Source organism: Branchiostoma belcheri, unplaced genomic scaffold, assembly GCF_001625305.1.
Source record: "Branchiostoma belcheri isolate BF01 breed outbred unplaced genomic scaffold, Haploidv18h27 scaffold27, whole genome shotgun sequence".
NCBI classification, from domain to species: domain Eukaryota; kingdom Metazoa; phylum Chordata; class Leptocardii; order Amphioxiformes; family Branchiostomatidae; genus Branchiostoma; species Branchiostoma belcheri.
This window is the reverse complement of record NW_017803876.1, coordinates 1686926-1713248: the sequence shown is the minus strand read 5'-3', so window position 1 is coordinate 1713248 and position 26323 is coordinate 1686926. Positions and strand designations below refer to the sequence as shown.

Here is a 26323-nt window from a genome sequence, read left to right as displayed (position 1 = left end):
TTCATCTTTTTGTACATCCGAATAAAGATGATTTTAAACTCCCTCGTTCACGGTGGCAGTATCTCTGACTTTTGGGCCTAAGATACATGTATCTTCATATCGTACCGATGTATCGGAAGGCTACAGTGATCTCAAGCCGGGCCCATGATTATTCACAGTGTGGTATACTGTAAACACCCCTGTTGACTAGACTGGACACCTGACTTATGGCAGTACACAGGCCCGCTAGTCAGCCAGACTGTTGCTCAGGGTCTAAATGAGGGGTACGGTGTCTGTGGTAAAATTTCCATGGGGACATATTGGCCTTGGAGCCGAAGTGCTAGCTTGTATGGCAAAAGCCTGGTACCCAAAACACCAGCTAACCACAACTAACCTGGCACTCGACCTTTTCCTAACCATGGTTGAGGAAAGTTCGGCCAGTGTTCGGGAGGCCATATTTCGGCTCATGATGTGTGGCAGGTGCTTCACTTGTCCGTCCCCAGGCCGTAGGTGTCCTCGAACAGTAGCCGCTCCTGCTCCTGAGAGACGCGGCACACCAGCACACAGCTCCCCGCCGTCAGGCAAAACCTGCAGGACACATGGACGAGACAGTCAGATATGACAGTCATGTAGATAATCACTCTTTCTCTCTTCATGATTTGTTCTTATAAAAGCAGACTGTACCTTGGCTATATGTAATCCAACTCCAGTACAGTTTTGCGATAACTATGGCCCATGGTAAGAGGAGTAAAACAGTAGAGGACTAGTAGAGGGCTTCGTAAATCCGTAAAAAACGACATTAGCTTTCAAGATTAGGTATCAGACGAACAAGAGTTTTTTGACTCACCCTATCGCAGCCAACATGAGACAGGTGTACTCTACGGCCACAGGCACGGCATGCTGCGGTCCCTCCTGGTACTGCAGCCACCGCCGCATGGTGTCGATATCCACGATGGCGGCGATGATGGACACTACAGCAAACATGTCGTACAGGAAGATCTGGGAAATAAAAAGGTAAATGTGAAGGTAGCTATTAGTCACATAGCCTTTTGGGGCCGTAGGGGCGGTTTGTCGACGTCAAGGGCACGGAAGGCGGAGTCCAACCCTCTCCTTTCACCGTGGCAGATTTTTCTAGAACTATCTACTATCGTAGAGTGGAATTCGCTGCCACCGCTACAGTTGGGGCATCCCCGCCTGCAGTTAGATGTGCAGAGGTTGGGTGTAACAGGTCGTTCGGTGTAATATACTGCCAGCTTCCGTCGCGCCTGTGCAGCTGGTGTGTGAAGCTGGTGTGTTACGCCAAGGGTAGTTATAGTACCGTTAACGGGAGTACATAGATGCAGATGCAGAAGATCTTGGGAGTGTGAGGTGCGAAAGAGACAATAATAATGACAGGACAGAAACATTTGCCACGGAAAAGCACTGTACAAACCATTATTAAGAAAAGGTGTAATCCACAAATCCTTTATAAAAGTGCTATGAAGTTTGAAAAGTCCGAACTGTCACACTTAATGTGAACTTACCATGCAACCGGTCGCTCTCCGCGTGCACGCGCAGACGATCTCAAACAGACCTGCCAAGAACATCTGGACAGGAACAGGAAATATAAAATATCATACAATGTACAACACTAATGTTAGAGATGGAAACAAAACACTGAACAGTGATTCAGTTGGTAAAAACAAAAACCTCATGTATAGGAATTTACAGGACAATGCTCTTACAGCGGTAATGAGGAGGGCATTTCAGTGAAGCTGATAATTTTACTACATTTGCCAAATCACTGTATTTGTTCTACTGATAATCTTGTCCCAGGAGAACAGTCTGTACACCTAAATATAAAAGTAAGTAATCCTATTAACTGATTGTCTTTTGGGATTGACTGATGTAGACCCATCAAAAGATTATAGATCAATAAACGGGGTGTAGGGGACATCGTAATACATGCTCTAGGTTCTCCATATAAAGCATATTTAAATACATAACCAATATTATCATTAATCTATTCTTAACCATTCTATTTCAACAAAAGCAATATTAATTTCACAGAGATAAAAGTAGAATTAAAAAATGAAATAGAATCAAGACAACAGAAATTTAGAGAAACTTTGTCTGGATGCGCCAACTTGTGTCTGTTCATTGTTGTCACAACCAAACGACTTATTTTGCTCTATTAAATAAACAACAAAACTAACATTCTTTAACACTCTTGAAATGATTAGGGGGTCTGTGTTGAAATGCAAAGTAACTGCGTCTTGCAGAAGACTTTCGCAAGACGAGAAAATGCATGGAATATATCAGACTCCAAAACAATTATAGGTTGCCTGAAAATAGCAGAACTTGGTCATAGAGACTGAGTAGTATGCCAGGGGAATTAGCCGGTCATAGGAGAACACATTGTATATGCTCACAATTCGCTACAACTTTCCAGCAACTCTTCGGTAGAGACTAGCTATGGACTGTGGCGAAAGACCTGGCAAAGAACTTTTCAAGAGGACCTCAAAAGGGCAAACATAACCTGGGAAGAGGCTGAGGAGGCAGCAACCGCTAGACTCAGATGGAAGCTGCCTGTAGGTACAGGAGGACCTAAGGTCTAAGGATTGTGATTTTGGACAAGATATGATTATTATGTTAGGTATTTAGTAATTCATTTTTGTATTAATTTAAATTTTATTTACTTATCTATTGTGTTCCCATGTCCACCCGCCCCCCCCCTCTCAACTGGACCTCTGGTAAGAGCGGCTAAGGCCGACATGGCATATCCAGTATAAATAAAGGGTATTGATTGATTAATTGATTGATTGATTGATTGATTGATTGAAGGTAAGGACTGTGAGGGTTTTTTTTCCACTTACCGCGACACCGAGAGTCATGTTGCAGCCGCTCAGGTAGGAGAGGACTCCCGCTTCGGCGGACAGGATCACCAGGCCCAGGGCGAGAACCACAAGACCTGGGGAGCACAGAACGACAAGGCTGTAATCTAAGGAGAATTCATGATCTCCTTCTGGTGAATTAACGGCACAGTAGGGGTGTTATCCCATTTCTTTTACTATTAGCAGACAATTTTTTTGTACGCGAGGTACAAAAATGGGATCAAGAAAGGAAATACAATCATCCAAATATAAATTTACCACGTTTTAACAAGGAAAATACATTTTTGGACCAAATAAATGGGGCTGGGTTGTCTGTGCGGTACCTTCCAGCTGTGACAGGCTTGTAGCATTGAAGTCTTCAGAAATATAGCAGAATCTTAGAATATTCAAAAGTCACTGCCAAAAGTATCTACACACCACGACACATGACACCACTAATACTCAGTATACTACTTTGACCACATGTATGTGTACTTTAAAAAGGAAATCCTAGCGGGACTCACCTATGGCCATACTGATACAGGACAGGATGGTGAGCACGACAGTTATCAGTCGCACCTCCCGCTGGTGCTGCCTGTCCTCCTCTTCACCGTTGTCCATCAGGATCGCGCGCGTCGACTGGTAGAACGACATGGTAGCAAACGCCCCGGTCCAGAGTGCGATGGTCCAAAGATCTCCAAATACTGGTACCTGCAAGTTGGTGATTCACTGCTCGGATAGAGGTCTGGCGAACCCCCGTCTCGTATTAGCCACACGGTGATTTACACCACCACTTTTGCGAACTCAAGGAAGAATAGTGTGACATCTGAGTAACACTAATGGCGATCCTAATAAAATAAACAAAAAACAAACAAACAAACAAACAAACAAAAAATACGATAGAATGTGACGACTTACAGGAAAGAGTCCTTTGTTTCTTGAAGTCTCGCCGGTTTAACCCAGACACCACCGTGAGAGAACAAGAGGTCTTCATACACGGTTCGAATAAAGTTGCGTGCGTTGCGCACCGAACATATTGTACCGGAGGTGGGTGATTATTCGTAAGTGTCCCAAAATGTGGCAGACATGTAACTCGTATTTCCACTCTTGCCCAGACTGCTAATAAACTAAACCTCTGGCAAACGTACGCGTCTCCTCTCTCATATCACCTGGGCCGGCACAAGTACAGAAGTGATATGGCCACAGGAAATGCGCATTGTACAAGTCCATCCAAAAAGTCCCAGTCGTAAAGCTACATCTCGATGCCGTCCATACAGCTTGTTTAACCTAGCCTCCACTGCAGTAGACCGTCACCGGCAAAAATTCCCCCCAAAACGACACACTGTTTTTAGAGAGCTACCGTGCACTGGTTCTAACCGGTTGGCAAAGATATAGACAGCTCACTAGATCTCAGCGAGCGGTCAGAGCCCTTTTAGCTGTCAGGAAACTGGCGCCTAGTTGTTACAATAAACACCGTCCGATGGGGTCTGCAACCGAGGCTATGTTTAACCCCGGTAATGGACGCCTTTATGTGGTGTACTAATCGGCTCGTCAGCGTAAGACGATTACAGAAATACTTCGTCACCAGTTTTTAACGGACGGAGGTCACGAATTGCACTGCAGCTATACAGTCTCCACGTTTGTCACATAGTCTATAGATTGAGTACATTGAAATATACAGGATATTAAGTAAAAACTAATTAAAGGATCGACAAGCCACCTTATTAAATTTGGAAGTTAGAGGCAAAATGTTCGGTTGTAACTTAGTGAGGTTGTTTAATTACTTAACGAGAATATTATATGATGCTGTTTAATTACTGAACGAGAATATTACATGATGCTGCACAATTGTAATGATTCAATACAACATTGCTACAGACGCTGGTTGTGTAGACAGAAAGACATCAAAGCTATAAATGTACGGGAATTGATGGAAGCATTGTCCACGTGTTAGAAACAACGTATAATCAGCTGTGGTCACCTGGTGATTCACGTTTCGTTTCCATCATCCTGCTTCCTTTTAGTTCAGAAGGCACGAGTGAAAATGACAACAGGTAGTGATTATATGTGAGTACCGGTAATCATGGATGAAGGTACACGGCCTCCGGACATCATTAGGGTGTTTACAGAAGTAAAATTGTCACCGGATGTCTGTTACAGATATCGAAAGCTGAAGCTCGTGCCCGCAATATCAGGGTTGAGGGTAAATGAACGTTAACTGAACTCTGCCTGCTGCTTTGTAGGTAAGTAATCAAAGATGAAGGCAGTCATTAGAGCTTCCGCAAAAGTAACGTTGTGCCCGGATGTCTATTATCAGTGGTTTGAATGGAATATACTATAAAGTATACATAACAGAACTGATTCTGGTAACATATGTGCATGTAGAGAAATGGGAAGTTGTTGTATGCGGGTTTGATATAGATCACAAGACACTGATACAAAACACTTCCGCCATGCGTCTACACAATCACTATCCAAAGGCTTAAAACTAAAAGCTTGGTGGCATGAGGAATTGCCTTTTAGACAAAACGGCATAATTTTTTTCAATCAACGAGTTTAGCAGGTATATCAGAAGACCGTGGATTGTTGAACTCCACGGCCGTGCTCTTCATCACTATAATGATGAACTCCACGGCCGTTGAGTTCATCGATATGGTGATGAACTCAACGGCGATTCCGTCACTAATAGCGGCGATTGGCCGTTGAGTTCATCGATATAGTGATGAAATCAACGGCGATTCCGTCACTAATAGCGGTATGGTGATGAAATCAACGGCGATTCCGTCACTAATAGCGGCGATTGGCCGTTGAGTTCATCGATATAGTGATGAAATCAACGGCGATTCCGTCACTAATAGCGACGATTGGCCGTTGAGTTCATCGATATAGTGATGAACTCAACGGCGATTCCGTCACTAATATAGTTCATTAATTCATACGGCATTTGTCTACACTTCAAGCAGAGGTAGGCTTGCACGGTATTCTGGCAGTATTTGGGCGTTTTTCAATAAGTCTTTCTACTCCATATTACACAAACGGGAATTGGACCATTTTAGTCGACATTTCGCGTACGGGAAATTCACCAGCAGTGACAAATAATGTCCGTCCGCGGACGCCGTACGGGAACTTCACGGCCGATATACAGACGGGAACTTCACCACATTACAGAAACGGGAATTGGACCATTTTTGTCGCACGGGAAATTCACCAGTTGTACTACAGGTGCAATTAATTTTCGATTGAACCGCCTAGAATCAAAACAACGCCCCTAGCCTGGTTGAAGCAAAATTCTAAAAACGTCGAGTGATCGATGTAATCACGAGTGCGTCTTCAATTAGTTAGCAAGTACCTCAGTAAAAATTCACGTCTTTTTGCTTGTTTTGTCGATTTTAGCAAAGCCTTTGACTCTGTCTGGAGAAAAGGCCTTCTATTCAAATTAAATAGTCTTGGTATAGCCACTATAGGGGGTAAATTCCTCGAAACTTTAAGAGATATGTACGCTAAAACATGTAATTGTGTCAAACATAGTCATGGACTAACAGAACTGTGGTGTCCGACAGGGATGCACCTTAAGCCCGACCTTATTTAACTTATTTCTTAGTGATATTACATCTATGTTCAATGATGATATTTGTGACTCACCAACCATGTACAACAAGCTAGTCCCATGTTTATTATATGCAGATGATTTAGTCCTTCTCTCTGAGTCAAAACAAGGACTACAATCTGTCCTGAATAGATTAGAACAATACTGCCATACTTGGAAGCTAAATGTAAACCTTAGGAAAACAAAAATTATTGTTTTCTCTAAGGGTGGTCGCCTACCAAAAGACCTGTCCTTCATGTATGAGAAAAAACCTGTTGAGATAGTAACCTCATTGTCTTCGTCAGAAGGACTATGAAATTGTCTCGCCGCATTGTGGGAACTGCGGATTGTAGTAGAATGTAGTTTGTATAACAGTGCGAGAATTGAACTTTATAGATGGATAACATCGATGTTTCCCCACTTTACACACACAAGTAATACAGACAAATTCACATTTTTAATGAACTTAGACAAACCCTCGATCCTCAATCAACATCACAGAGAAGCGAAAATAAGTCGAAATTATGTAACAGACTGTAGTGCTAGTACTAGATTGATCTTGTTGTGTATATAGTTGTGTATTCAAGTTAACCTTTATACTTAACCCAGTGGGTATGTTTGTACAATCAAGGAGGTTAAATACTCCTTGGTACAATAAAGGTCTTCATTATCATTGAAACTCGGTAGAACGCACAAAAAGCCTGTTATACTACGGTACAAAAAAATGTCCGAAGAAGACACGCACGCAATTACGAGTAAGTCTTATAATTATACGGACAGTCGTGTTGATAGCCTAATTGGTAACGACAACACAAAATGTTCGTCCTCAAATTAAAACATAATGATGTGTGTCAACCTCACGCTATATAAATGACTTTGCGAGCGGCTTAGACTTTCCGGCTATTCCCCTATTTTCATATATGCTAGTACTCAGGACGCTAGTACTAGAACCGGGGTAGACAAATATGGCTGACATAAACAAAACGACGCTATCCCGTCATGCATTATAATGACGCTAGGCGGGAGATTTGAGTGTTACGGCTGTAGCAAAAATAAAAACCTTGTTCGGTATTTCAGATTCAATCCCTGCGTATGTGTTGTGGGTTGCCATGTACCCATATTTTCCTTTAAATACAATGTATACATTTCCAGCAAGCTGAGGCTAGGGGTTTCTTTAATCATACCGTTTGCGTTTCGAGTTTTGTTAATCTTCGTACGCGTACTTTGTTCTGTAGCGCTGATCATGATGACGATATCCTTTTGCAAGGCCTTGTTGGAATAACGATTTTTTTGGTACCGATAAAAGACCGTAAGTTTAGTCTTGCTGATATCCGGCTCCTGAACAGTAAACACAAATCATGCGTCCTCACAACGTGCCCAGGCCAACCTGCATGTACTAGTATCAAGTTATTTTCATACTTGTCCGGCCGGGACGCTGAAAAGATGGCGACCATAAACAAAATGACGCTATCCCGTCATGCATTATAGTATATCAGCTTGGCGCGAGACCCGAGTGTTACAGTAGTAGTCTATACGACTTTGGTGATTTAGATAACGAAATCAGACAGCTTTAATTTCTATTTCAGATTTAGGTAGTATAAGGCAAAAGCTTGTCATTCTTGTTTTTATTTTCATATTCAAATCGTCAGTATCAAGGTTAAGACCGTGCTGGGTAACACCAGCAAGGAGGTTAAAAAACACCGTTCACCCAAGGAGATTAAAAAAGCTTCTTGGTTCACCGAATAATTTTTTAAAATCCGTTTTTCATTTTTACGTTGGTTTCTAGTTATAACGTTTGCTTTTTTCATGATTCAGTTTTGTTCCACTTTTGACTTATTTGTGTCGTTGATTTCCTTTTTGCTACAACGTTCATGTTCCTCATCAGTTCACTAACATCCGATTTTAAAAGTAACAGTCCATCACAACTCTCTGACAAGTTAGGTTCAATCTAAGATAAAATTACTGAGTATGTTACTCTAAGTGATTACACATCATACTATATATCCGTGTTCGGTAGTTATTTTTTCAATTTTGATGAATTTTACAGACTTACGAGCCGAAAGATTTGCGGCGGTGGGGACGCCAGGTTTCCCCGCCAATAACACAACACCGGATGCAGTGTCAAGCTGGAGATTATAGCGATTTCTTCGTGGCTTCAACACATGCTTAATAGAACTTGCATAATTACATACAATGTATTTGTATTTATGTTTTAAAATGGTTGCAGTCGTAGATAGGCAGTGATGTTATATGTTGTTGTTATACGGGAACAAACATGGCCGCCGTTCAACTTCTATTGTTCGGCCATTTCATACTCCACTGCACACGGAAAAGAAATCAAACCCAACAATAACTACAAATGTATATATAAAGTAGCATTAGCATCACTTATTATCATTCTACTGTTTACTGTTGTTATCATGTTCTTGCAATTAGCCCTCGGGCATGAATTTGCAATAAACTTTCGAATTGTTCTTCTAAACAACTGATGCTATACCGCCATGCATTGCGAACCATACTCAAGGCTGTTGGACCGGATTTACAGTTTCTAGACGATTTCTTGAGCCGTCGGACACCCTAAGGTAAGGCCGGAGTGCTACAATTCCGCTAAGAGAAGTATGTCGAAAATCTCATATCGATGAACAATGATTTCTAGCCGTCTTCCCATAGAATTTTGGGCATATTATTAGTTGCATGCCTCTTCAATTGAGGTAGACACTGTAAGTATTAAAAATGTAAATTTTGACCCTGAAAATATAGTTTTACACTTTTTCAACGGAGTTGCTTTTTTTAACCCTTATTTAACCTTGAAAAAGTACAGTATGTAACAGTACACCTCTTCGGCCTGAGCCGCTTTTCAAGAGTTCAAGGGGAGGTGGGCCAGACCGGCGTCTAATGTTTCGGTTCAGTTACAATAATCAGTCATAGAAATACAATATAAATGCGTACAATACAAGTTCATACAAAATTCAAACATTATTTCGATTCATATCTTACTGCTATCAGTATCGACATCCAAGTTTCATTTCACAAATTATAGTCATTTTAAGTGACTCGACAGATGACATCCGCGCAGGAAAAAGTCGTACAAAGTGGCAATTGCGCAAATATTACTCCTCCGACCAAAGAAAAACCGTAAAAGTAGCTAGAAAGGCGTATTGAAAACGCAAAAATACTGCCAAAATACCGTGCGACCCTACCTCTGCTTGGAGTGTAGACAAATGCCGTATGAATTGATAAACTATATTAGTGACGGAATCGCCGTTGATTTCATCACTATATCGATGAACTCAACCGCCAATCGCCGCTATTAGTGACGGAAATGCCGTTGAGTTCACCACTATATCGATGAACTCAACGGCCAATCGCTGCTATAAGTGACGGAATTGCCGTTGATTTCATCACTATATCGATGAACTCAACGGCCAATCGCCGCTATTAGTGACGGAATCGCCGTTGAGTTCATCACCATATCGATGAACTCAACGGCCAATCGCCGCTATTAGTGACGGAATCGCCGTTGATTTCATCACCATACCGATGAACTCAACGGCCAATCGCTGCTATTAGTGACGGAATCGCCGTTGAGTTCATCACCATATCGATGAACTCAACGGCCAATCGCCGCTATTAGGGACGGAATCGCCATTGATTTCATCAACATATCGATGAACTCAACGGCCAATCGCCGCTATTAGTGACGGAATCGCCGTTGAGTTCATCACCATATCGATGAACTCAACGGCCAATCGCCGCTATTAGTGACGGAATCGCCGTTGCCATGCCGATTTCATCACCATATCGATGAACTCAACGGCCAATCGCTGCTATAAGTGACGGAAATGCCGTTGATTTCATCACTATATCGATGAACTCAACGGCCAATCGCCGCTATTAGTGACGGAATCGCCGTTGAGTTCATCACCATATCGATGAACTCAACGGCCAATCGCCGCTATTAGTGACGGAATCGCCGTTGATTTCATCACCATACCGATGAACTCAACGGCCAATCGCTGCTATTAGTGACGGAATCGCCGTTGAGTTCATCACCATATCGATGAACTCAACGGCCGTGGAGTTCATCATTATAGTGATGAAGAGCACGGCCGTGGAGTTCAACAATCCACGGTCTTCTGATATAGCTCAGTTTAGGAAATTTTGATGCCCTTCAATTTATAAGCAGACTGTGACGTGGTGACAAAATCAGCCACCGAAAAAGATGTTAGACTGTCACAGCATTTTCCCCAATTGTACAGGACACACGTGTTCAACTATCCCGAGGGAATGCCCGCGGTTTGCGGTCGAAGGATGTATGTCGTGACCGGACCCTAGTCTCTACCAGGCTTTAGAAGCGGCTAGAAAGAGTAGAGATTGGCCAAAAGAGACAGATAATATGCCAGGGGGTTCGTCCGCAAAAGGAGTACACTTCGGGAGCGGTAAACTGTACTTCTTTTGTGGACCAACTCCTCCGATATGTTTTCCGTCTATTTGGCCAATTTCTACTCTTTCCAGCCGCTTCTAAAGCCTGGTAGAGGCTAGCAGGTGTTTAACGTCTGTGTGGTCGTATCTTCATCTCTGTGCGGCGGAGGGAGTGGTTCATGCCGGTCCACAGGTCCCAGTGGATGCCGTCCGCCCAGGAGGAGTGGTATCCCCGCAGGTACTGCCCGTTCAGACTGGCGGAGTGGCAGCGGTAGTACCACCACCCGCCCCGGTACGCCTGCGCGCACCCCCACTCCGAGTCCTGGTCCACGGTGGCGAACGGAGACCCGTCATGCTTCCCGAGGGAGTCACCTGGCGAATGGGGTAACCTCACAATATAACTAGCGATATGTTGAAGAAATAGGCTAGAGAATAAAGGAGGGGTGCAGGGGAAAGATACTCTAGAGTTGATGAGAGACAAATCGAGATTTTAAACTTGTGAAATTCGTGAATTTATTGTTTTATACATCACACACTGACAATTTTCCTGCCTATGTCTCAAAGAATTTTCCCACTTGTACCCGGCCAACAAACTCCCGTTCCAACTTTCTGCTGGCTTCCAGCCAGCTTCTGGGACCTAACTTCCTGTGTCTGACCTTTTGTGATCTGCTGTTAGGTAATTCCCCCACCAACGTGCTGTCACTCAACTATACTCTACTATAACACACGAACAAACGCACCGTAAGTAACTAAACTATAACGCTAACACACAGGCAAACACACCCAAAACAATACCTCCGTGAAATAGCTTGCTTATGTCTCTCACCTGTTACGTTGCCGCTGAAGCCAGCTACGCTGAGCGTGTAGAGTTCCCTCTCACTCCCCACAGAGAACCGCTCGTACACCGCGTAACGGGTGTCGTCATCAAACGACTCCATGTCCACCCGAAGCTCACAGCTATCCTGAAACAAGAGTTGCGAAGTAGCTAGATGGGGAACTCGAAACTTGTGCATCGAAAGACTCAAGCATGTTTGTTTGCAGTGACAATTACCACAGCACAAATACATTCAGAAGAATCAAATCCAGAAGAAGCAAATTCATAGACACAGACATGCACGCACACACAGACACAGAGATACAGAGAGAGAAAGAGAACGAGAGAGCTACATAAGGAACAGAAGATAGAGGGAGATAGAGTGGAAAACAAAGCATCTGTCCTTGGTGCTGAAAATCAGGTACAGCCATTGCATTAATACAGGGGGTAGAACATTTGAAAGCAGGCATTGACTAGATGCCGGTCCCTGCTGGGTGAACTTGCGAGGCAAACGAGAAGGATTAATTGATCTTCATGTGGATGAGTTTCCATGCCAACCCTACAGAACACACCTGCACGGTCAGCCGGTGGATGTTGTCGTTACCCAACCAGAACTCTCCGCTCAGGTACGTCGGGAATCCTCGCTTGTACTCGGCCCAGCTTCGGGAAAAGTCGACGGAGCCGTCGTACCGTCTCTGGATAACCTGAAGTCAACAATTGACGAATACATCACAAGTGCTGTCCCTAGTGCTGATCATGCTATCCTCATGCTAAGGGTGCTGTTTATAGTGTTACTGGTACTGTCCCTTGTGCTATCCTCGTGCTAACGATTATATTGTGCCGTCCTTAGTGCTGAACATGCTATCCTTGTGCTATCGATGTTGTTAATAGGGATACGGGTGCTGTCCCTAGTGCTGAACATGCTATTCCTATGCTATAAGGATGCTACCGCATCCCAAGTACGTACTGGTGCTATACCTAGCGTTGACCATACTATCATTGTGCTACCCTTTTTAATGAAACTGCAGCTTAAATGTGCAAACAAGTATAATGTATAACACATGATCATGTCTACGAAATAATAAGACTTGACTAAAGGGTAACCGGGCCCCGTTAACCAGATCCGGGGGACTCACCGTCCACCCTCCCCCGTCCGTGTCCATGTCACAGTACACCATGATGGGTCCCAGTCCGTCCCGCGGGTGCACCAGGTACACGCTGCTGGGGAGCCATCCTGAACTCGTCATACGGATGTCCAGGCAGTCCCGGGGCTTGGAGCCTGGTGAAGCATCGGAAGAGAGGTATTGAGTGATAGTTGGGCCCTTGTCATCTTGTCAGACGTTCTACAGCTCCTCCGTCGCTAAGAAGTAATAGTACCTCGGCAACATATACATGTTATAGCCTCCATCAGACTTCATGCACGAAGGCACATTGGACCCTCTATGGCCGGCTAACGCCCCTGGACAGTTACATTCCTTTTAGGCCGATTTCTACTATTTATTCAGCCTACAAATAAGGAGTCTGGCGGAGATAGATATATCTACATTGCAGATGCCGCTTTTGGAAATGGATCGGACTTTTTTGTAGATGTTTAGGATTGAAACAATCACGTCCCCATACCTTGGCCTCCAGTAGGAAGGGTAGTCATTGTTGACTCTGTTACAGGTCTGTCCTGCCTCATCGGGACAACAACGGGTAAAAACTTCCCTGCCGAACTGTTGTTACCTTGTCAGTCAAGCCAAAAAATGTGACTTAGTAGAAGCCAATAAGAAAGTCTCATTCATAATAGAAGCTACCAACAATGTTTTTGCTTTCCGTGACTAAATGGCCACTTTTTTAAACTGAATCCTGATATTGATATCATTTAGTCCATGCAGTCATGTATAATGTAATGCGATTATATCAATTCATCACATATCAACGGACAAGAGGACCATGCACGTGCATTTCTAAACTTAGAAATTCATCATAAACACTCCATCCAACTGTCGTTTGCCAGCAGCAAACAAATCTCACCTTCGAACTTCGTGCTGTCGGACAGACTTCGTTGTTTTGAATCCTCGTCATAGTCTGCATACGTGTCTGACACTCCGTCGGACAATATAGGGACACGGGTGTTGTCAACTGGCGTCGATGGCAGGATCGCTGAAAGTGAGAAAACACGCAAAAAACTTTCAAACCGTTTCAAAGCTGTCTTCAAGTAGGTTTGCGAAGAAAACAGCAATGATGAAGGACTGTTGATGACGTTATACGTCTTTCTTTCTTAGGGAACAAGACAACGGAGAAGGTCGCATCAAATCAAATGCACTCCAGTGAGCCGTGGAAAGGAAACTAGCTCAACGTGTTGTAGTGATGCTTTTCCATCGAGTCCTTCTGGACTCCGGGATCTGTCTACTAGCGTCAACCAGGCTTCAGAAGCGACTGGAAAGAGTGGGAAACTGCATGTGCTTATGTATACTAAGTTGCTTAACATTTAATAAGGCTGTCCATATCGGGAGCGAAACCCTTTCGTCTTTGAGGCAAACTGTATTTTTTAGCAGACCAACACCCCTGGCACGTTATCTGCGTATTTGGCCAATTTCTACTCTTTCCAGACACCCCTCAAGCCTAGTAGAGGCTATCTGTCTGCCACCATGAATACAGAACGCTCTCCTTGCCTACCCTTGTCATGCAGGAAGAGACTGATGACGCAGACATTACATCCGATGGAGATGACGATGGCAGCCTTCCAGAGCAGCCCGTGAAGGTCGGCCCTGTCCTTGCGCTGCCGCCTGCCGCCCAGTCCGCCCAGACGGTAGCTCAGGATGCGGACAGGCCTCGCCCTTCTCTCGGCGGCCGCTCCCCCGGTCTCCGGGGCGGCGGTGGGCGGCGCGGGAGTCTCGTACGTGTTTTCCTCGGCCCGCTGGTCGCCATACGCCCGGTACACGGCGTAGTCCTCGTCTGCTTCCGCTGACGGTACGAGTTTGTCGTCCCTCTCCGGTTCCCAGGGAGACGCGGCTGGCACAGAGGCCTCATACCCGTCTGAAAAGAGTTGTTTGTTCATCGATCAGAAAGGCGCCCAAGCGTCAATACAAGTCTTGTTACAGTACTGTAGCGGTTGCGATTGGCAGATAATCTTCTTTGGTCCATCGCAATCGTTTGAAATATCTAATATTGCTACGAACAATTAGATGTTCATGGTATAACCGTGGCTGTGCATCGAAAATCTGTATGTCAAACGTCAGAACTTCAAACTATCTTCACAGACTCCTATCATTGACATTGTACTATACATAGAAACTAGACTTTCACTCAATCAAAACACGTTGTAAACTTCCTTGGAAAGTTATGATGGTGCCTCTACAGTATACTTTCGTTAGCAGCCATTCTAAATATATATTTAACGTTAGTTCGTACATTCTCTGAACAAAAAAGTTTATGTAAAGTTTCCAACAATTGCCAGAGCGAAATGCGCACAGCAATAACACATTGACTAAACCGTATGTCGTTCATAAAGTGACATTTTCAGAATTAAAGCTTTAACGTCAACATGGCACCCAGTCGGTCTTACCGTCCTCATTGCCGCTGTCGTCAGCGGGCCCTGGTTGGGCGGTGAAGTCCGCAGGACGGTCCATAGTCAAGTATTTCCCTAAAAGAATGACAGGGCGAAACACGCACAACAATAACACATTGATTACACCGTACATCGTTTAGAAAGTGATATTTTCAGAACGAACGTCAACACAGAACCTGCCGGCTTACCGTCCTCATTGCCGCTGTCGTGAGAGAGTCCTGGGTCCGCGGTGAAGTCCGCAGGACTGTCCATAGTCAAGTACTTCCCTAAGAATGACAGGGCGAAATACACATATCAATATAACATCTTCACTATAGTGTATATCGTTCATAAAGGGACAGAATGAACGTGAACATGGAACCTGTTGACTTACCGTCCTCGTTACTGCCGTCGGCGGCGACGTCCACGGAACTGTCCGTGGTGAAGTCAGCAGGACTGTCCATTCCGCAGGCGGCCGTGATCGTGTACTGATCGCTCCGGGCAGAACGTGAAGTTCATGTTTACCCACACGGCGACACGGACAGTGGGCTATTCAACAGTCCGGACAGACGCGACCAAATGTTGGAGGGAGGGACTGCGATGTTTGGTTAACAAAGATAAATCTAGTTTCTCTTGATTTTACCCCTGACAACTTTAACGAGTAGTGGGTATTCCTAAGTTCTTTGAAGATTTTGTTAAGTCATGTTCAAGAAACTCAAAGGGCACTTTGATTTGATATTCTATAGCCGGACGCTACCAAAAGCTTGCCAAACTATACAGTCCAGTCAGAGTTCCTCTACCCTAACCGAGGGTAGAGGGTCTATTTCAATACAGGACAAAGAGACCATACTAAGATTGTAGGTATGGTAATGCAATTGATAACTACACATAATAAATGGACTACTGCAGATGGTTTGGTTTGAAGTTGTTTATTTTATTGACATCGTTAATATACAGTGTATAATGCCATAACTATCCTTTTTTTTAGATCAACACTATTGTACATTTCAAATTGTACACTCTTCACAGACAGTACATATGTAACAGAGCCTGGTAGACAAAAAGAAAAAAAAGCTAAATAAAGTCTTCATATTGCAAAAGTAGGAAAATCTGCTCCCCTTTCCATACAGATAACTGACATTCAAGAAGGAAGAGATAGACAAAATGTTACCAAGATATTAGCAATGCTTTCTCGTTCGCTACACTACTAATCCTAACCCCATCATTTCTTACACATTTGTAGTAACTTTTAGTATATGCTGACAATAAAACTCTTCACATGTAGTACCTTCCAAGATTATGATTAGGAAACAGCAAGTATATACAGCACATCAACTTTTCTGTTTTCATTACTTATCAACTCATCTATTGGTCTGAAAGAAAGTTACAAAATGTTTGCCTTTTGCAACTTTGATGAAAATAATGGCTGATTGAAAATTAGCAAAAGTAAAACAAAGACAATTTGAGCTATATTTGTTGGTGTTGATCAAAAGTATCAAACTTCATCATTAAGAGATTAAGACTTTTCTGTGCCTTCTTTTGACTACCTACAAGTAAGATACTGGGTAGGTACATCTTTTCTCTACAGTTTTCTCACCATCTTTCATTAATTTTCAGTCAATAGATAAAATACAGGGTAGCTATACAGGAGCCTACCCCCTTTTCCAATGAATCGATCACCCCATTTCTGATGCATCTGATTGAACAAGGCCTGATCTCAGGCTACAGTCCTGACCAGGAATACTGTCCATGGCATATAAAACTGGTGTCCTTTCACATTGCTGCACAACATACAGTATCAGACATGCACTAATGTGACATACACAAGACTATTGGCTGACATTATTGCATCACACACTTTGCTTGAAGATTGCAATAAATAGACATTTTGCACATTTCAATCGGTAAGTTTATGCATGTATGTCTGATCACTACTGTTCTTGTTTTCTCACATTGTGTAGTTAGGCTGATACTGATAGACACCTCTGTTGCACAGCAGTAGTTTACCTACTGCATGTGTAAAATCTTGGAAGAATGTGCACCAAGTTCTTCCAACATAAGACAGGACTATGGCACTGCTCTCTTCTCCCATATCCTTGTTGTGTTCACTCAGGTGCTTTTTGGGAGCTGATATTGCATAATTATGTACCTCTCTGTGTTCTCTGATAGACACTGGGCACATCGCCACATGTCACACCCCTTGTAGGTTTACAACCTCTTTCTGCTTTTCCACAATCATCCATAGCATTCTGTGCCTATCTCTTTGTGTTTCTCTGTGACATAAGATGGACACTGGGCTCCTGTCTCCTCCCGTTATAGCCCGTGTTCAGGGCACCTCCGCGGCTGGTCAGCACGTTGCAGCTCCTGCTCCTCTGCAGCCTGGAGGAGGCTGGGTTCCTCCTGGGAGGCTGGACCTGTGTTCCTCCCTGCTGGAGTTTCTTCTTCCGTCGCTCCAGGGCCTGCTGCTTCTTTCGCTCGATCTCTTCAGGTGAACACTGGGTGGGAGGGTCCTCAGTCACAGGGGGTTTGGTCATGCCTGGGGCACAGGATAAAGCTGGTCAGTTTACAACACACAAAAACTGGGAATATCTACAAAGCCATCAGCATGTTGTCTGCACATTTCTCAGTCAACTTCTGATACAACACAGGAAACTTTAATGCCCATTAATTTACAACTTGATCTAGGATCCATACAGCTTCTTAGGTTGACATCTGATGTCCTCGATGATCTGATAATGAATTTCCAACTAATTCCAATTAATATTCATGTCAGAAAATGTGTGCCAAATGAGATACCTTAACTGTATGTATGTACACTGCATAGATATCTTCACCTTCTACCAAGTTCTAGTCAATGTCTATGAACTATTCTTACATGTCCCATGCCAGGCCATAGTTAATCCTTACACAGCCTTACCCTGCACTCCCTCCTGTGACAACACAGCTTGCAACAGCAGATCATCATCATCACCGGAAGGGAAGTCCTCCTTCTGCCCTCCCCTGTCCTGCAGTGTCACCTCACACTCACTGGTACTCCGGCCTCTCTGCAGCCCTGAGCCTCCTCGGAGGGACCCTGCTACAGTAGACCCAACTCTAGTCTCTGTCTGTCTGTATGGCTTAGATTGCACCGTGGAGCTGGATGCCCTGGTTGAAGGCAGTGTGGTTACTACAGACATACTCACAGCTTTCCTACCCATACTTCGGTACGTTGTACCATTGGACACCGATGATGACGTTGAAGGCACAGTGGTTGCTACAGGCACACCCGCACATTTCTTGGTCATACTTGTAGGAATAGTTTTAGCTTGCACAGAGGAAGTGGAACTTGTATGCACAGTTCTAGTTGACACGGAGGTAGTGAAGCTTGTATGCACATTTCTAGCAGGCACAGAGGTAGTGGAGCTTGCAAAGGTACTCCTAGTCCTAGTCATGTCATTGTTCCTGGCTGTAGTAGAGGCTGTGGTGCTGGTACAGGTAGCCTGGGCTGTGACACCCGGACGCAGCTTGGTAAAACGGTACTTGTTCTGGGTTCCATAGGTGGACGTACAGCTGGCAGTGGTGTTCTGTGCGTTCCCCTTACTAGTCGGGAAGTCTGACTGCTTGGACGGGGGTGCCGCTGGCACTGTCTTGGGAGACGGCAGCAGCTGTGTTGGGAAGTTACTGGATGTGCTGGACGTACCCGACTCATCGAAGAAGTCATCAGGTTCTGCCAGGGACAGCAGGACATCGTCAGGAATGCTCGTGTCACACAGATCTGCGTCTTTTGAAACCACATCTTGTACTACAAGCGTGGTTGCGGGGACATTCACAACTTGCCTGGATACAGACTGTGCAACATTGTTTTTTCTCAACTCACTGGTTGCAGGGTTACAATTACCACTTGTGGTACTCCAGTTATTGCTATTGTTCATCCTGCCTGGCACTTTATGGTCAACATTTGCACCTTTGCCCCCAGGCCTGTGTGACGGCTTGAAGTTATACTTGCCAGACGAGTCAGTGCAAGGCTTGTTGTTGTTTTGAACCTGTACTTGTGCCGTCGTCCCATTTCTAAACCTGTGTGTATTAGACCTTGTAACCATGGCTGTTTTGCTGTTGTCCTGTGCTTGTTTTGGTCTGCTGTACGGTCCCGTTGCTCTGTGCCCTGTACTTTCACACCTGTCTCTCAGGCCCACCACAGATTCATACGACTCTGTCACACCCGGAATAGTCCTACAGTCTTTCTTCAGTCTGAAATCCTCCTCCCTCCCCTTCTCCTTCAGAAGGGTCATTCCTGTCATACAACCATGTTGTACTCCTTGATGGCTTCTCAAACTTTCCTCTGTCGCTGAACACTTTCCTGCAGGCCTCCTGTGTTGTCCCACCGCTGCTTTTGATGTTTCCCTTACAGTAGTGTCATATCTAGCGTGTTTAGTAGGCAGAGGCGTGCTTGTTGCCAGGCTCTTCCTCTTGCTTGACCTGGGTGGGCTCTTGAAGTCTGGCTCAACACCAGCGGGAATCTGGGTAGCGATTCTCACAAACGAGTCATTTTCAAAAAGGTCATCGTCCTCCCAGAGCGCGAGCAGACTGTCCTCTGTGTTTGCGTCGCTGTGCTCCACCTCCTTGTTGTCCATCTCTGTGACTTGTGATGAAACCTGGGATGGCCTGGTCTCTGATCTCTGGCTGGAGCTGTCCGTGTGCTGGGTGGGCTCGTCAAACAGAGTGAAGGACTCTGGGATGTCACCTCCCTCTGAAGAAACCTGGGAGATCCTCTGGGTCATGGGAACACTGTCGGCTGTGCAGCAGGAGGCTGAGGCCTTTGGTGGTTCTTCACCATTTCCATTTTCTACACAAAACATAACCAAATGCTGTTAGCATATTTATTATAAGAATAGTATTGTGATGGTATCATGACAATGCAATTTCTTTGGTACACTGTACTTTCTAAGTTATCTAACACAATACAATAAACATCAAATAGTCTACATTCCCATTTCCATTGAAGTATTGTATAGTGTTGAACATAATTAATTTATATATAGAAAGAGTAAGTCATGATATGTAAATTGAAACCATCAAAGACTCCAAAAGATAACTAAATAAATAAAATGGTGTGGAAACAAGTGTAACTTCAGAACAACATTTAGAATATATTTCAATTACACATGATCATCTCACCACATGTGGTCCTGACTGGGTTGTTGAGCCCTGCTGCCAACCTGCGCAGCTCCTCCTCTGCTTCAGCTGACAGGCCTCCAACACGTCTTCTCCTGCAGAGGCAGTTAGCAAGGTTTAGTTCATGACATACGAAATCCATATGAAATATTGTCTGGTCATCAAGAACTTTTGAAAGCCCTACATTTCAATCTGTTATTGGATGAACAGTCAAGTTTCTAGTGTTACTTGAATTTTTATGCAGTGATAGAGCATTGAATCAATTTTTTGACACCATTTTTGTTATGCTTCATATGCAGACTCTCAGAATCACTAATTGGTGGAGTACACTGGTACTATCCTGTCCAACTTTTGCATGCCTGCACCACTGACCTTGTTCTCCTGACCGGAGGCCTGACAGGGCTGACTATGGTCGTCTGCACACAGCTGTTAGGCCCAGTTTTGTCCATCCAGAGTCCCAGCATAGGTGGGGAGGGCGAGATCTCATCATCCTGGAAAGAGAAGCACAGTTGCAATATGCGGTAGCAATAACTCAGGCTTAGAAAGACTGTGTCAACATTTCCCAGTAAGAATGCTGTTTTAGTGACAGTCTTCCTCCTGAAAAGAAGTAAATATTTGTACTCACCCCACATGCCAGCCTCTTCACAATGTCAGACAGGTCTGCACCTGGTCCATTTGGTTTCAGTCGTGCTGTACGTAGACATGGACAAAAACAAAACATTTACATGTAATTCTCAATTTCACTAGTAGTGTGACTCAATGTGTTTCTGGCTAGAAATTTCTATACAATCATCATCTTATTTGAATTTTCGGTAACAGCAACTACCATCTGATGTTACTCCTGTCATGCCAGCTATATTGCATCTGATACATGACATTCAAATCATGAAAAGATCTGTAAATTTTGTGTAGTCGTAATGACCATCCTTTGCAGGGTAACACCCAGCTTTGCAGGCACTTGACATGGCAGAAGCTGGTTATATTACACCAAGTAACCTGTAACCCCTAACCCTTGCACATCTACCTGTTGAGAGCCGATGAGAGCAGTACTTACTGAGCTGCATGATGCGGCGTGGGGAGGGGGAGTTGTTGTCCCATCTCACCTCAGGCTCCGACTCACTCTGAGACAGGGTCATGACCTGGCTACCCAACATGCCTGGGGACCGCAGGTGCAGGGGAGACCTGTCACCTACAGGACAAAATAACAACATATTCGTCTGAACGTTCACCTGAATCCAGGTCAGTCGGTACCGTTTCCCAGGGTAATGAGATCGTCCATGTAGTTACGACAGTTCAGTATGAGAAGATGTAGCCGTAATGGTCTGGGTGGTGTTTCCATTCCACAGCCAGTTTGGTCTTGAAGGCATTGACTGAAGTACTGTTCACTGTTGCTGTTGAGAGTTTGTTACAGATCAAAGGATGTGTATTTGACCCCTTTGCTCCAGCTGGAATTACAATCATAATTTTGGGCGGTACCTGCATAACACTAGACTAGAGTGAGATTTGACACAGGTTGCCAGTAGTTGATGTCCAAGGTCCAAAGCCCAGCATGGACTTCAAAAATATTCCTAAGTAATCTGTAGTAAAAGTGGCAAAGCTAGACATGGTCAGTTTGGCGATTTCAAGTAAGGGGACGTGGCTAAAATATGAAACAATGCCAACAACATCAGTACAAGCAGGGGATTAAAAAAACGTGGAGGGGGAGGGGGGCATTTTCAGTAACGCCCCTATGACCCCTAATGCCACCGCCGAGATCGTCCATATAAATTTACATGTCACGAGTGCGTATTTTCACCCACACAACTGTATAAATCTAAAACAAAGTCTGGATTGAGTGATATACACAACAAAAACGAGTCCACATCTTGTAGAATGTTGAACAAAAATAAAGCGGTTGCGCGCCAGACATAAATCATTCGACTTGGCGAAAAACAAAACCTACCATCGATCGCCGAGCGTTTTCTGCGGGACTTGGGCGTCTTCTGACGACTGGTGTGCGTTCTTTTCGTCATAGAATAGAAATTTGTGAGACTCATAACAACAAGGTCGTCCCACTGATGAGTAAAACAAAGGAATTCAGACAACCAAATTCACACATTTTCTGGATAAAATGGCCGACAGCTCTTTGAAAGGCGCGCCAAGCTGGGCTCTCATTGGTTGATGAAAATTCCCAGCGTGCATCGTGGTCAGACAAAACCATTATCAAGAGAAAAACATATTTAGTGTATTTCATTTTTCTACATTTTAAAGACCATAATTTGAAACATTACTTATAGGTTTCGGTATTTATATCTATAATTTGTATTATCATTTCATAAATATATAGATTACGTATCGTTTCATAGGATTGAGGAAAATGAACATATCATAACTCCCCCTGTACCCCTATGGTATATGCGACAGCGGTGGCCGCCATTTTTGAAGGCATTTCTTCACATGCATCAATATTCGTGTGTTTTGAAATATTGCAATATAGCGTAAAAGGGACATACTTAGCTAGAAATGAAGCTGGCAGTATACAAGGAAATTCTGAAGCGGCTGCAGGGCAGGGAGCGTGAAGAATTTACCGGAATAGCCCAACACTACAGGTGACGTCGCTTTTTAAATGGAAACTCACGAGTCCCAGATTTTTTTTGCGAGAAAACTGTTTTATTCGTCATCATCATCATCATGAATTTTTTGGTATCAGTGACAAGATAATCGCAATCTTTAGAAATGTGACGATTAATAATCACTGACAGAAGATACAGGTCCTGTCATTATCATATGTCAATTATGCAAATTAGAGGATAATACTAGATAATTTGCACTTAGTAATACTAGTGCACTTAGCTTGTTTACATGTCAATAGCTACTTGACATGTATATACCAGGTATAGATTACATGGTTCATCAGATTACAACCTTGTATACTGATCATTATCATGATTCAGTTTGTACTTTTCTCTCTGCAGAGTTTCCTTACATACATTGATGAGCATCTATTCTCAAGACTATCAGGTAAAAATTGCTTTTACAATGTAGTTCTATTTCTTGGGTAATTTGTGGTATTTCTTGGGTAATTTGTGATTCATACCATATGTTAAGCCAAAGCTCTGTTTGTATGAAGTAGATTATCTCCTACATTACAAATCAAAGACATAAAGCTTATAAGTATGTCATCACCTAGTACAATACATCATGAGAGACAAAGGACCGTTGTCTTAATCAGTTGTTTATTAGCTAATCACTCTCAAGTGTGCATCACTTTAGAACAAGTCACGTTCCAGACAACTATGAAAACAGAGACGTGGCAAAACACACAACAGTCTAGGCTAGCATTGCTTGTTTATCATTGCATTACTTTCTTTATGTTTCTCAAGCATCATACTGTCGTATGAATTCGTAAGAAAAGCATAAAAGATAAAACATAAGCCAAAAAAAGGTGGTTTGTACTTGTAGTTAACTGAAATTCAACTTTCTCCATACAGAAGAAAATGAAGAAAACCCATCAGAGACATCACTCTCTAGAAGCTATTGATGATTATTTCCAAAGGTTTGTCACCATAAAAAAGCTAGCAAGTACAAATATAGTGCTACTCAGGGCAGTAGTATTAGATGGATGGTAGTCCTCCTGCCCCCATTGTAATTATAGTACCCCTTCTGCTTTAGGTAGGCTAGTCAAGTAGCTAGTGACAAAGATGTCCCAGTTGAGCTGGCTGACAGTACATCCCAGTCTGAGGATGACAATGGTGAAAACCATCCCACATCCCTGAAGAAGGGTGAATCCGCAGTGATGGCAGGTGAGGCTGGAGAAGGGACAGCCCAGCTGGGTGCTCAGCAGGCCGAGGAAGGGACACGGCCAGGCAACATCACTGCCCGGGCCGACCACAGCACAGCAGGGGGTGTCACTCAGCAGGGAGAGGAGGGGACTACAGGTGAACCAACACATCACCAGGACAGGACAACACAGCAGGAAGGGGGGGCTGAACACAACACTGCTGAGGTGGGCAACAGGGACAACAGGGAGGACAGCAGACTGGGACAACATGGCTCCTCCCACTCCTGTCACCTTCCAGATCGTTATGGTTTCTGTGTTAATCCCCTGAGTAGACTGAACAGTGATGGACTTGATGAAGTTGGCTTGGACAGTGTGAACTGAAACAATATAATATAGACCTATCATGTCATATGCACAGTCCTACATTGGCTGTACAGGTGATTCCACCATTTCACTGAGAAGCACTGGGGCATGTAGGAGGGGTGTAAGACATGGACAGGCTCATGGTTTGACAGAACATTCTGTCTTGACAACACAGTCAGCCCTTAGAGAGGGGCTGCTAGAGTGCACAATACAAGGTTGGAAAAAGTGTAACTGATCTTTGCAGCCATGTGTAGTAGTTTGCATCCAATTATGGCGAAATGCTGGAGAGAACTTGTGGGGTCGTGTGGCGTAGCGGTATACGCGGTAGCATGTTCGGCTCAGAACCAAGAGGTTCCAGGTTCAAACCCTACCCTGTCACCGCTCTAATAGAGACCCCAAATGAACTCACTGAAAGTTCTGCACAGTTTGAGTGACCATAAAGACAGTATTGTAAGCCCTTCTTGTAGAGATCAGTGGCCCAACCAGGAATGGCAGGGGTTACTGTGCCGTCACGACCGAGAGCGTGTCCTGTCGGGGCGGAGAAAGGCCGAGCCTAGTAGCGAAAGCTAGCTAGGGAGAGGTACGAGGGGTAGCTTTGGCGTGTGCCCGTTGGACCCCCCTCTCCGAGAACGGTCTCCGCTATTAAGAGTTGTGGCTGAGGCTGTGGAATACAGTACTATGCAGACTGTCGGCACTCACTTCTAAGGCTGCCATTGTGTGATTGCTAATCTGTATTGAAGTCAGTTATCTGTCAGTTCATATCATGCATCATATTTGAAACCCTGAGCATGTGCAACACTGCCCTTTAATAGTGTATCGTGGAGTTACAAACTGACAATACAGGTTGTCCAAACTAGTGCCAAAGGTGACACTGAGCAATATATACATGATGAGTCTATACCATTATTATTTGAGATCACAGTGTGCATACCAACTTCATCAAGTTCATCACTGTTCAGTCTACTCAGGGGATTAACACAGAAACCATAACGATCTGGAAGGTGATAGGAGTGGGAGGAGCCATGTTGTCCCAGTCTGCTGTCCTCCCTGTTGTCCCTGTTGCCCACCTCATCAGTGCTGTGTTCAGGCCCCCCCTGCCTGCTGTGTTGTCCTGTCCTGGTGCTGTGTTGGTTCACCTGTAGTCCCCTCCCCTTCCTGCTGAGTGACACCCCCTGCTGTGCCGTGGTCAGCCCGGGCAGTGATGTCCCTTCCTCGGCCTGCTGAGCACCCAGCTGGGCTGTCCCTTCTCCAGCCTCACCTGCCATCACTGTGGCTTCACCCTTCTTTAGGATGTGGTCTGGCCTGTATCATTGTTGTCCTAGTTGTAGTTGTACTGTCAGCCAGCTCAACTGGGACATATTCATTGCTGATAGAAGCTTTTATCATTAGAGTAGGGGTTAAAAACCTGAAGTATGTGGTCATGCCATATTTTGCCCAAACTTGCCAAAGAACATAAGTTAGTCCTGACCATAAAAGATAAAAAGGGAAAGTCCTCTGTAGACTCTAAGTTTGGTGTCAGCCATTCAAGATTGTTGCAAGTCTGTCCACCTGTGATGTGTTGGTGGCTTTTGCAGAAGCACAGCTATCCAAGTAAGTGTATTATGCTTGTAGTTACATAATATCATGCTACTGTATATCCTTATATGTAATTCATGGTTCTGTAATGTCTGTATTTTAGATATGAACTCCTGTTTGTAATTTTTTACAATTACCTACTGGGTATGTGATAATGTTTGTAAATGCTGTGAATAGCATGTACTGTTTGTTATCTGCACATTCAAAGTCAAACATTCTGCTTTGATATATATATATATATATATATATATATATATATATATATATATATATATATATATATATATAT

At 44.0% G+C, this 26323-nt stretch overlaps 3 protein-coding genes across 6 annotated transcripts in view; 1 reads left to right on the top strand and 2 right to left on the bottom strand.

Annotated features, from left to right (window-relative positions):
• Nucleotides 1-387: 387 nt before the first annotated feature.
• LOC109472220 lies at nucleotides 388-3507 on the bottom strand. The gene is made up of 5 exons (XM_019771814.1): nucleotides 3356-3507; nucleotides 2835-2929; nucleotides 1503-1565; nucleotides 827-978; nucleotides 388-567 (listed from the first exon to the last, which is right to left on the bottom strand). Exons 1-5 carry the CDS (start codon nucleotides 3483-3485, stop codon nucleotides 465-467), a joined length of 543 nt encoding a protein of 180 aa, XP_019627373.1. The 5' UTR covers nucleotides 3486-3507; the 3' UTR covers nucleotides 388-464.
• Nucleotides 3508-10966: 7459 nt separating this feature from the next.
• On the bottom strand, nucleotides 10967-22480 carry LOC109472133. The gene is made up of 17 exons (XM_019771708.1): nucleotides 22279-22480; nucleotides 21391-21525; nucleotides 20962-21026; nucleotides 20709-20827; nucleotides 20340-20431; nucleotides 18103-20007; nucleotides 17442-17721; nucleotides 15580-15680; nucleotides 15395-15472; nucleotides 15204-15281; nucleotides 14315-14674; nucleotides 13670-13798; nucleotides 13274-13378; nucleotides 12790-12932; nucleotides 12226-12357; nucleotides 11666-11801; nucleotides 10967-11211 (listed from the first exon to the last, which is right to left on the bottom strand). Exons 1-17 carry the CDS (start codon nucleotides 22370-22372, stop codon nucleotides 10967-10969), a joined length of 4197 nt encoding a protein of 1398 aa, XP_019627267.1. The 5' UTR covers nucleotides 22373-22480.
• A 252-nt stretch (nucleotides 22481-22732) lies between these two features.
• The window catches only part of LOC109472307 (uncharacterized protein C15orf41 homolog), a 55973-nt gene continuing 52382 nt past the window's right edge, over nucleotides 22733-26323 (top strand). For 3 of the 4 annotated variants that reach the window (XM_019771988.1, XM_019771991.1, XM_019771989.1), the window contains exons 1-3: nucleotides 22733-22924; nucleotides 23291-23336; nucleotides 23807-23871. In XM_019771988.1, coding sequence (XP_019627547.1) covers nucleotides 22839-22924; nucleotides 23291-23336; nucleotides 23807-23871 — 197 coding nt within the window. In that variant the 5' untranslated portion in view covers nucleotides 22733-22838. The remainder of the gene's footprint in view (nucleotides 22925-23290; nucleotides 23337-23806; nucleotides 23872-26323) is intronic. The other variant, XM_019771992.1, reaches the window with a different exon arrangement.